Below are 11,395 nucleotides of genomic sequence, written 5' to 3' on the forward strand. Positions count from 1 at the left end.
TAATACATAGCCCCATGCATTCTTACTTTACTTTTCGTTAACCGCCAAGTTTTTGGGGGGAAAATATCTTACATACAAATAGTCATATTGTGGATATGAAAAAAAGGGTAAAAAAGATAAAGAAAGCAATGTGGAGAGAGAGCCAAAGATGGTTGCTTTACTGTGTCGGTTTTATTGCTTTACTGCTTCACTAAAAATACCAAAATGTTGGTTTTCTCAATATATTAATTAAAATATGTCATAAAAGTTGGATAAATATAAATGGTGATTATATTAGCATTTTTCTATCATAACTTCGGTTTTTCATGAAGGGCGTGTTCTCTTTTCTATTGCTTTAGCATTTTTGTAAGTTTAGTGGTTCACTCTTTCTGAAAAAAATATATGAAAAGATAGAGGGATGAGTTAAATTGAACTTCGTCCGTCACATTAATAATGATTCGCTTTCTTTTTGCATCTGTCTCATTAATAATAGTTCATTTTAAAAAAGAAAACCTTTTTTGTCTTACAAAAAGTTGAGGGCTTCATCACTTTCAATCACTTTTATTCTTTGATAATCTTTTTCTTAATAATAGTGATTAAAAGTGGTGAGTCATACTCTGTGGGACAAAGAGTATAAATTTTGAGGGTAAAATTGAAAGATCATCAAAATATATAATATGTGAAAATATTATTGTACCTATAATTTATGATAATATATTATCATGAATTAGAGTAAAAATGAGTTATCCGAAAAAGATTTTCCTTTTATCTGAAAAAGTATTCCAATAGAAAAAATAGAAAAAAGAAAAGAAAATTATAATGTATTCCACTATTTTCTACCAAAATGAATGCACCTAAGAATACTCCATCTTCGTTTGTTACGTCGGCGCCCTTTATTTCTTTTAATAAACAATCTACTATTTTCCTAAAATTACTTTTCTGCACTCTGGAGCATTTGCATGAAACCTTTATAAAAAAGTAAAAGCACTTACTTGACAATGAAATCATACTCCAAGAAAAAAGAGCTGATCTCGTTTACAATTAATTTATGTTAAATGTTCGCTTCAAAAAACATTTATATAAAATATTATTTAATTAATTTAAAAATTTAACATACTCTAATTGTTCATGGTGGCCCACACATTAATACTCGTGACCCACTATTTTAATCAAGTAAAGAAATTATATTCCATATTTAATACAATCAAATTTTCTCTGTGCTCAACAAATATATATTGGCACTACATATAGATTTTAAACCTAAACAATTAAATACTTTTCCGTTAATTCCGGTACACATAACTGCATAAGTATTAACTTCCCCATCTTCCTTTTTATTTCAGTTTTTTTGTTTCTTTGTTTATTTCTCCATTTTTGATCTCCAAAAGAATATTGCAATAGTAAGTGAAAAATGAAGCAGCATTTGTGTGTGATGGTGTTCCTCCTTTACCTCCAACAAAAATGGTTTGTTGCAAAGGGAGACATGTTCATCAGAAGCAGAGGAGTCCATTTCATGCTCAACGGCACCCCTTTCTACGCCAATGGCTTCAACGCCTACTGGCTCATGTACGAGGCCGCCGACCCTTCTCAGCGCCACAAAGTCTCCGCCGCTTTCCGCCAGGCCGCCGCTCACGGCCTCACTGTTGCAAGAACTTGGGCTTTCAGCGACGGCGGCTACCGCCCTTTGCAGTATTATCCCGGCTCCTACAATCAGCAAATGTTCAAGGTCTTCTTCATTTTTTTTTTTTTTTTTTTTTTTTTTCCTTTTATCATTTTTTATGGTTCTTGATTTTGTTGTTTTGTGAAGGGACTGGATTTTGTTGTGGCTGAAGCTAGGCGATATGGGATTAAGCTGATATTGAGTTTGGCTAATAATTATGAGAGTTTTGGGGGGAAGAAGCAGTATGTGAATTGGGGTCGAAGCAGAGGGCAGTATCTAACTTCTGATGATGATTTCTTCACAAACTCTGTGGTTAAAGGTTTCTACAAGAATCATATTAGGGTACTAAACAGGCATTCATTGTTGTTGCTAGGAAGCTTAATTAAATCAAGAATATCTGTTGTATTTCTCATGATTTGTGTGTGTGTTTTGCAGACTGTTCTTAACAGATACAATACAATCAGTGGAGCCATCTACAAAAATGATCCAACAATAATGGCTTGGGAACTAATGAATGAGCCCAGATGCACCTCTGATCCCTCAGGCAGAACCATTCAGGTAATCTCTTTTCTTGCTTCATTCATATATACTTGAACTCTGAGATAGTTCTCATCAAAGCATTAGCACTGTTATTATTTATTGAGCTGTGCCTCTTTCACAGGCATGGATAATGGAGATGGCTTCTTATGTGAAGTCCATAGACAGAAACCATTTGCTGGAAGCCGGCTTAGAAGGATTCTACGGCCAATCATCGCCTCAGAGAAGAAGATTGAATCCTGTCTCCAACATTGGGACAGACTTCATTGCAAACAACATGATTCGTGGCATTGATTTTGCAACTGTGCATTCCTATCCTGATCAATGGTACTAATCAACAGTTCCTTGAGTTTAACAAGTGAAGATGCATTTATATGTGATATCTCGTTGTGTGGATTATTAGGCTATCAAACTCAAATGATCAGAATCAGTTATCTTTCATGAGCAAGTGGCTTGATGCACACATTCAAGATGCTGAGTACATTCTTGGGAAGCCTATAGTGATCGCAGAGTTTGGGAAATCATGGAAGGATGGAGGGTTCAGCCCCTACGAGAGAGACGTGATGTTCAACACCGTGTATTTGAAGATCTACGCGTCAGCCAAGCGTGGTGGAGCTGCTGGTGGAGGCCTCTTCTGGCAGCTGCTAGCCCCAGCCATGGACAACTTCCGAGATGGTTACGAGATCATCCTCGACGAGAATTCTTCAATTGCAAATGTGATAGCCCAGCAGGCTCATAAACTGTTCCAGATCAGAAAGATGTTTTGGAGGAAGATGAGGAACTTCAGAGGGAAACATATCCACAACTGATGCTCCCCTTTCTCTCTCTCTTTGGGATGGATGGTGTTCATCGAGGAGGGTATGTATGTTATGTTAAGCAACAGATAATATATGGATGTAGTAGATTGGTATTTGTAGTTTGATGTTTGATGATTTGAGATCAAGCTAGTGTGAGCATATGTAAGCTCTCAAGAATTTATACATTGATCTAGTAGCTTCAACTTCTGGCAATACGATCAGCCTAATTGGTATGTTATCAAATTGTGGACTTTGGAACAGTTTGCACATCCTTTATATGCATTATTCCGGATGAGATCCTCTGCCCCACAATTTAGTGTGTACCACCATGTACCACTCTTATTCTCTTTATTTTATAATTATTTTTTATAAAAATAAAAATTATTATTATATTATGAACTCCAATTAATATTTATCACTAAAAATTGAAATTTTAAAAAATTATATACCCTAACTTTAAATTAATTAACCCAAATAATATATTATTAATACAAACAAATATAAAAAATAATTATAAATCCTACTTGGATGAGTGAACCCTTGTTAATTATCTTTACATTATATTAAAGCATAATACATTAAAATTAAAGAAAAAATAATTTAAAATTATATCAAATTAAGAGTGGTACACACTAAATTGTGGGACAAAGGATCCCATTTGGCATTCCGACGCCCTGACGATTTTGTAGGAGAAATAAATATTTTAAAATATCACATGATGCCGAAGTAAATTTGAGATTTTTGACTTTAGGCATTAATTATTTTAGGGTTTATTTGAAATAAATAAATATTTTCGATCACCGGATAAAAACTGAGACAAAAACGAAAGGTTATGTATTTAAAAACAGATTTTTTAAATTGGGAGCAAAAACCAATTCTGTGTAAATGTTATGAATTTACAGGCAATTAACCCATTATTTTATCATTAGACCAATACACGTATATATTTGAGTGTCTCATTTACAAACTCATATATATGTTTAATATTTTATGAATTGCTCTATCGCGTGTTTTAAACACTTTTGGTTACGGATTATTCTATTAATAATTTTATTTTATTCATTATAACTTCTTATTTAAAATAATAATAATAATAATAATAAATAATCATAAATTTATTATATCCATTAACCATAACCTCCAAATTAAAGACACTTATCTACACAGCAATGTCCGTAGAAATGACAATTCAGGGCTCAAAGAAGAAGCTCTTTTGCTTCATATTTCCAATGAATAAAAGCATAGTTGGAACTTGTTAAATATTGAATTGGAGAATTAAATCTAAATCGTGGATAGTTGATTTGAATTGGAGAGACGCAGAAAACGATGTCTAAGATGAGATGTTGCGAGGCCGTAGAGTTATAAAAATACTTATTTAAATTAAAGAATTTAATTATTCTGAAAAAAATTAAGAATTTAATTCAAAAATTAAAAGATAAAATAATATATTCATTATTATTTTTAATAGGGAGTTACAAACAATGAATAAAATAGAGGGTGTGAATATAATCGCCATTTGCCTACCAACCTAGTCAGACTTCAATGTGTTTTTAATTGAGCCCAACTAGAATCAAATTCAGGAATTGGACTTTTTTTATTAATATATATTGCGAAATAACGACTTTATTGGACCTCAACCGCCAAAAGTAAAGTCGCCTCTTCTCTCAATTTTTGGCAATGCAGTTAACTAGTATTATTTGGTTGCTAATTTTTCTTATATTAAATATTCGAATCAAAATACTCTGCTTAGATAGTTCCACCTTAAAAGCAAAGTGATATATTAACACAAGCACTCCCAGCAGAAATCCCAAAATTATGCTCCTATATTCCTCCATAAAGTTTCCCTATTTAATTTTAGGATCTCGATTTTATAAATGCATACACCAGATCTCTTATTTTCTACATAAAAACAATAATTATGTGTGGGCCATACTAATTATAAACTTAAAATAAATTTAGGGTGAGTGTAAATTTAAGATTGAATTTAGGTATGTGTAAATTTTTTTTGTGGGCCCCATCTAATTTAGGGGATCTGCTGGATGCATTTTTTTATCTCATTTTCAATTGTTTTAGCCTAAATTTAGAGTTAGTGATGCATTTAGGTGATCTGTTGGGAGTGCTCAAGTTAATTGGTGAGTCTATTTTACGGTGATGGTGTTATCGTTGAGGCCACTTATTACAAGAAGATTATATAACAAGTCATGCTTAGCTTACGCTGATTCCACACAATTTTGTTTGCGGGAAGAAGGTAGAGTCTTTGAAGCCGTGGAAACCAACATGCTGCAGCTCAACTCACAGCTCAAGGAACTCGTAAAAGCTGGCCACTTGAGAAGCGCCCGTAACATGTTTGATGCTTTGCCTCACAGAGATGAGATATCTTGGACGACTATGATCTCGGGCTACGTGAATGCCTCCGATTCATCTCAAGCCTTGTCTCTGTTTTCCAAAATGTGGGTCATCCCGAATTCCCGAATGGACGACTTCCTTCTCAGCCTTGCTCTCAAGGCGTGTGGGCTGAATGTGAATCTCAAGTTTGGAGAGACGTTGCACGCCTATTCGGTCAAAACTGGTTTCGTCAACTCTGTTTTTGTTGGGAGCGCACTGCTTGATATGTACATGAAGAATGGTAGAGTCTTCGACGGTTGTAGATTCTTTGATGAGATGCCGTTGAGAAATGTAGTGTCTTGGACTGCCATCATCACGGGGCTTGTTCGTGGTGGTTTTAGCTTGCAGGGACTTTCTTATTTCGCTGACATGTGGAGGGACGGCGTTGAGCATGATTCTTATACATTCGCCATCGCGTTGAAGGCCTGTGCTGATTTGCAGCTCTTGAAACATGGCAAGGAGATTCATGCTAGGACAATAAAGAATGGTGTAGATACAACCTCATATGTGGTTAATAGCCTTGCCTCCATGTATAACAAGTGTGGGAATCTGGCTTATGGTTTGCATCTGTTTGAAAACATGAGTAAACCTGACGTGGTTTCTTGGACGTCTGTGATAAATACGTATGTTCAGACAGGGAGTGATCATCAGGGAATCCAGGCTTTCGTGAGGATGAGAGAGTGCGGTGTATGTCCTAATGAGTACACTTACGCAGCAGTGATTTCTGGCGTTGCAAACGTTGCAAGAATTGTTTGGGGTCGACAATTGCATGCACTGGTTTTGCAGGGGGGTCTTGTAGATTCATTATCCGTAGCGAATTCGCTCATGACAATGTATTCAAAATGTGGGCAGACTAATTCAGCTTCAGCAATCTTTCATGAAATGACCAGAAGAGATATAATTTCTTGGAGTACCATTATTGCAGGTCATGCTCAAGGGGGTTACGGAGAGGAGGCCCTCGAACTCCTATCGTGGATGAGGAGGGAGGGGCCAAAGCCGACTGAATTCGCTCTTTCTAGTGTACTCAGTGTCTGTGGGAGTATGGCCATTCTTGAGCAGGGTAGACAGCTTCATGCTTATGCTCTGACTGTTGGTTTGGATCAGACAGCGCTGATACGAAGTGCTCTGATAAATATGTATTCGAAATGTGGGAGCTTACAAGATGCTGAAAAGACTTTCTCTCTGTCACATAATGATGATATAGTGTCATGGACAGCCATGATAAATGGATATGCTGAACATGGACACAGCCGGGAAGCCATTGATTTATTTGAGAAGCTTCGTCATTTTGGTTTGAGGCCAGACCCCGTTACACTTATTGGTGTTCTTAGCGCTTGTAGCCATGTTGGACTCCTTGAGCTCGGTTTTCACTACTTTGATTCAATGACTAAAGAGTACGAAATAGCTCCTTCCAAAGAGCACTATGGTTGCATGATCGACCTCCTATGCCGGGCTGGAAGACTACAAGAAGCCGAGAATATGATCAAAAGCATGCCTGTGGAGAGGGATGATGTTGTTTGGTCGACTCTGCTTAGAGCCAGCAGAGAACACGGTGATGTTGAGCGTGCAAGGACTGCAGCAGAGCAACTTCTTCAACGGGATCCAGATTGTGCAGGGACCCATATCACACTGGCTAATATCTATGCCTCGAGAGGGAAATGGAGCGAAGCAGCGCAAGTGAGGAAACTGATGAAATCAAAAGGTGTTATCAAGGAAACTGGGTGGTCTTGGATAAAAATCAAGGATCAGGTTTCTGCATTCGTAGCCGGTGACAGAACTCATCCACTGTGTGAAGATATGTACTGCATTTTGAAGTTGATAGCTTCAAAAGATGATCTCACATTCCAGGAACTTGCTTCAGTCCTATCTGTTACAGAGGGTTAGCAAGTGATATGAGATTCTGATTTCTGTTCCATTTACCAGACTAGCCACAAGATGCAGTGGCTTTTGCTTGAAGTTAATGTTTCACTAGACTTTCAAGCAAGCAATTTGTTTCTTTATTCTGGGCTATGAGAAACGATTGAGTTTCTGTCAGCTGTTCTGGTCAAGGATGGGAACTGGCACCAGAAAAGGGCATGCCATCAGTTCTTCCAGCACCAAAAAAATCATGCCATGACAGCATTTGAGCTGCGATAGTATGGAAATACGAGTCACGACACTTCAGAAAGAGCTCCCGTTTCAAGGAAGTATGGATCAATATTCTGATGATTTCTTGATGTATACAAAAGTTGTACTTGTTTGTCATGGTTTCTTTCATTGCATTAAGTATAACAAGAGAATGATTTGTGCTCATCCAGTTGAGCAATGATTTATGATCCTATCAAGAAAATTCAGAGCTGCAAAAAGAATATTAAAGAGATTTAATCTGAATTTTTCTATACATCAGTAAGCCAGGACTGGTAACTATGAATAACAAAAGAAACAACGATTCCAATGGCACCCAAAGTGATGGCAATTCTAGCCCACAAGATGGATATGAACCAGTTCAGCACAAAGCTGTTCCATGACCAGAACCAGATGCACCCAAAGGTGAATCCCACGATTGCTCCCACAACCACTTGGCTAACTGTATGAAGCCGTTGGGAAATCCGCAGCCATGCCTGCAATGACAAGGTTTGCAAATTTAACAACCAAATAGTTCTATTTCATGATAATATACTAAACCAAGTGTTGTGTTCAAGCATATATAAGCATTGTACAAACCTAAATGAGGCTAATACTTATAAAGATTTGTTGTAGTTATTAAATCTATAAGTGATGTATGTAGCTTCAGATGAACACAAAAAATCCTCCTATCGGGAAGACCTAAACCGACAAGAATTAACAAAATTTGCCACGGGGAAGGGAAAAATTGTTTCCACCAGCAATAACTCCACTCAATTTTAAAGACCCTGCTCTATAACCACAATTACAGAATTTTAGCTTTAGATGTAAATAGAAAACATCGATATTCCCTCAACCAATATCAACTTGAGTGCATAAAACTTATAAAAGTTGTCTGTAAATGCTGCAAGGAAAAAAGGCAGTCTTCATTTAATCATGAAAGTATTTGACTGAGCTAAATTTAACTAGCAAAGCCACGTAAGTAATGTACTTTCAATGGCTATTATGATACACAAGTATACCAAATTCAGAGAATTCAATGCAAGTGATATATACTTACAAAATAAGAGCCGAGTGTAGCAAAAACTCCGCTTAGAGTGATTGTAAAAGCATTTACCCCAAACATCTCCACCACTACAGAGAAGGATACACATCAGATATCCAATATGCATGATAAGATAGAACAAAGGAAGCAGAATTGGCATGCAGCAGTCAACAATATAAATGATCATATGCCATGCAGCGGAATTTGAGCTTAAAACTCATACAATGGCATCCTATGTTCGAAAGGAACAAGCTTTTAGCAGGAAATACAAACTGAATCAATTAAAATGACCCACTAGTGCCTATGGTGAACCTACCAAAACAATGATCCACCTATATAATTCCAAGGGCCAAAAGTGCCATGCTGGTACTTGATAGGTATACTGATTCGGAATAACAAATATGAATTTCACGTAACTTCCACCATATTTGTTACAGCAAGAATGAATGTATGATTCGCAATGAAGTATGTCAAAAACAACATACTCAATGGTAAGAAAGGCTTACACGAAACAACGAGAAATGTGACTGTATAGCCTATAGACTGTGCATGAGAAGAAGGCATCCCCGGGTCTGATCTTAATGTAGAAACAGGCCTTTCTTGGTTCAGAACATGCTTAAGTACAACTGAGAGCATAGCATTGAGTGCAGACCCCAGAGCAGCCCATAAAGCTAGTGCATCATGCCTCCAGAGAATGAATGCAGCAAGAATCGCTGAGATAAGCCACTTGCTCTGGGTCAAGTATAAGAAGCCAATGAAATTAGTAAATTCTTAAAGATAGAAACTATTCTTCAAGCCCAATCATTTTCAGAAAAATTGTTGTTTTTAACCCGATTCATATACATATGCATTATTCTTCAAAATTAGTCATGTTGATCTGGTAATCAAGCTACGCATTGAAGCTTTGGTAGAAAAAGACAAGTGAAGAATTCAGGACGAGAAAACAACGAGACAACATATGAGCCGTTGAACTGAAAGAGCTTTATATTGAAACTTCAGGAAATTGCTTCAGAACAAAAATAACATTCTAAATATAGCATAGCTCCCTACTTTACAAAATTGTTGAAGGTATTGGAATTTTTTGAATCAGAAATTTTCTAGCCAAAATGACAGCGAGAAGCTAATAAGCAAACAACGAAGAATAGCATGATTTGTTGACTACTAAAAATAGTAAAATACCAAATTGAGTCCATGATGAGAGAAAACTCCATAGTAATAAACATCAAGAAGACCTACAAATACTACAAGGCTCATACTAGAATAAAAGTTGAACTATTTAGCAACAGAAAATGAACTATCAAACTATGACTTCTTGTAAGCTATTCATCTGCTAAAGTCCGTCTGACAACATTGAAGATATTGCTCTAAATAAAAACTCATTTTTTTCTTAATACACACATTTCTGTGAAATTCACCTTCACACAAGTGCATTACAAAGTTATCTAGCGTGGTGTCACTTGACCATATTCACTGCTTTACATTAAAAATCATCCATTTCTTTTTCTCTTCAGAGCAAATTACCAAACCTATTCCTCAGATGATAAAATTACCAATTAACTTCCAATATTAGATTATGATGTAGACCCTTCAATAACATTAACTACTAAATCCACAAAAATTGCAACTTCTATTTCTCAAACAATCATCAGTTTCACTCGAGTTAATGCCCTTACATCAATCAGAATGAATACACACACCTACACAGATAAGAAACACCACAGAAACATTTTACAAAAGAAGATTTTGAGAGTGTACCAACCAAATTATTTATAGTAGCTTCAATTCCACCATCGTTAAAAGTCAAAGACTCGTCGTCAAAGGCTTCCTGCTCAAAAGCTGGAACTCCATCATCGGTCGTACTCGCGCGAACCAACTTAAAACCCCTCATTTTACAAATATTGCTTCTCCTAATATCCCAAGAAACAGAATTTCTGCAACTGAATTTCCCTGAAAAACTCAATCTTTTTGAGAAACTCTTGGCGGGTTCTTGAGGATATCTCAATTCAGATAAAGAAAAAGCAGTAGCTGAAATGGGCGTGACAATCGCAGACATTCTGACCTTCTTTGATTTTGGTGGTTTGTTCCTAGAGCTTCAGCACCAAATTAGGAAGTTAATTCAAAATCAAGAAATGCAAAGATGAACTTCTATAAAATAATGAGTAATAATTAGAGTTAGGTAGAGGTTGAAGAGGGTCAGAATTCAGAAATGGTCTATAATTTATTTTATACACATACTCACACAAAATAGTAATGCGCAGACTTTTATTTTATTTTCTTTTACTTTTTGTCCTTTTTATAGGTAAATTAGAAGCGAACAAAATTAGCATCTGTGGCCTAATTTGGAGCCTAAAATATGAGATTCGCCCAAATTTATATCCCACATAGTCCAACCCAATAATTTTGTCACAGCCTCGATTCACAATCCTAATCAACGAAATTTGTTTTTTTAAAATAAATTATATAAGTAAATAAAAAATTTAAACACTGCGTGACGAAATGTTCAAACACAAGACTTAAGATTTTAGACATTAACCTCCTTCAGCTAGGCCAACACACATACACACGATTTCTTTTTTTTTACAAAATTGGTCGGATGCCATGCCATGATGCCATAGATGGCAACGAGCCCAAGTCACTATACAACTTCTGTGTTTATTAAGAGAACATTTATTTCAACTTAAACTAAATCTAGTAAATTAATTGAGCCTCGTAAAAAGGTTCATAAATCGTGTGTAAGTGTTGATTTAATAGTTAAATAGTTAATATTCGAGATTAGATGTCTAAAAAAACATAGATGACTCTATACTTTGATTGTAGGTTAATTGTTGATGCGTTCACTAGTGTTGATCAAATTTAATTTTACAAATGATTTAATAATATACCAGTAAT

General features: G+C 35.9%; 3 protein-coding genes across 4 annotated transcripts in view; 2 read left to right on the top strand and 1 right to left on the bottom strand.

Moving 5' to 3' along the window:
* The window catches only part of LOC131004152 (lipid phosphate phosphatase epsilon 2, chloroplastic), a 35,757-nt gene extending 25,015 nt beyond the window's left edge, over window positions 1-10,742 (bottom strand). Inside the window, exons 1-4 of one of the 2 annotated variants that reach the window (XM_057930773.1) lie at window positions 10,266-10,742; window positions 9,013-9,238; window positions 8,522-8,595; window positions 7,638-7,958 (exon numbers count right to left, since the gene is read on the bottom strand). In XM_057930773.1, coding sequence (XP_057786756.1) covers window positions 7,734-7,958; window positions 8,522-8,595; window positions 9,013-9,238; window positions 10,266-10,559 — 819 coding nt within the window. In that variant the 5' untranslated portion in view covers window positions 10,560-10,742 and the 3' untranslated portion in view covers window positions 7,638-7,733. Of the gene's footprint in view, window positions 1-7,637; window positions 7,959-8,521; window positions 8,596-9,012; window positions 9,239-10,265 lie in introns of those variants that run through there. The other variant, XM_057930774.1, reaches the window with a different exon arrangement.
* LOC131004151 (mannan endo-1,4-beta-mannosidase 7) lies at window positions 1,092-3,233 on the top strand. The gene is made up of 5 exons (XM_057930772.1): window positions 1,092-1,705; window positions 1,787-1,981; window positions 2,075-2,197; window positions 2,301-2,503; window positions 2,580-3,233. The coding sequence occupies exons 1-5, from the start codon at window positions 1,391-1,393 to the stop codon at window positions 2,983-2,985; spliced, it is 1,242 nt and encodes a 413-aa protein (XP_057786755.1). The 5' UTR covers window positions 1,092-1,390; the 3' UTR covers window positions 2,986-3,233.
* Window positions 4,586-7,958, top strand: LOC131004146 (putative pentatricopeptide repeat-containing protein At3g47840). The gene has a single exon (XM_057930755.1). The coding sequence runs from the start codon at window positions 5,125-5,127 to the stop codon at window positions 7,240-7,242; it is 2,118 nt and encodes a 705-aa protein (XP_057786738.1). The 5' UTR covers window positions 4,586-5,124; the 3' UTR covers window positions 7,243-7,958.
* Window positions 10,743-11,395: the final 653 nt, after the last annotated feature.

The sequence above is a fragment of the Salvia miltiorrhiza genome, unplaced genomic scaffold, assembly GCF_028751815.1.
Source record: "Salvia miltiorrhiza cultivar Shanhuang (shh) unplaced genomic scaffold, IMPLAD_Smil_shh original_scaffold_327, whole genome shotgun sequence".
Taxonomy (NCBI): domain Eukaryota; kingdom Viridiplantae; phylum Streptophyta; class Magnoliopsida; order Lamiales; family Lamiaceae; genus Salvia; species Salvia miltiorrhiza.

Excerpts from the sequence above, each read along its gene's own strand:
- LOC131004151 (XM_057930772.1), top strand. The coding sequence starts at position 1,391 with ATGAAGCAGCATTTGTGTGTGATGGTGTTCCTCCTTTACCTCCAACAA. Across the intron at positions 2,198-2,300 it reads CCTCAGGCAGAACCATTCAG|GCATGGATAATGGAGATGGC; the intron begins GTAATCTCTTTT and ends CCTCTTTCACAG. Across the intron at positions 2,504-2,579 it reads CATTCCTATCCTGATCAATG|GCTATCAAACTCAAATGATC; the intron begins GTACTAATCAAC and ends GTGGATTATTAG.
- LOC131004146 (XM_057930755.1), top strand. The coding sequence starts at position 5,125 with ATGGTGTTATCGTTGAGGCCACTTATTACAAGAAGATTATATAACAAG.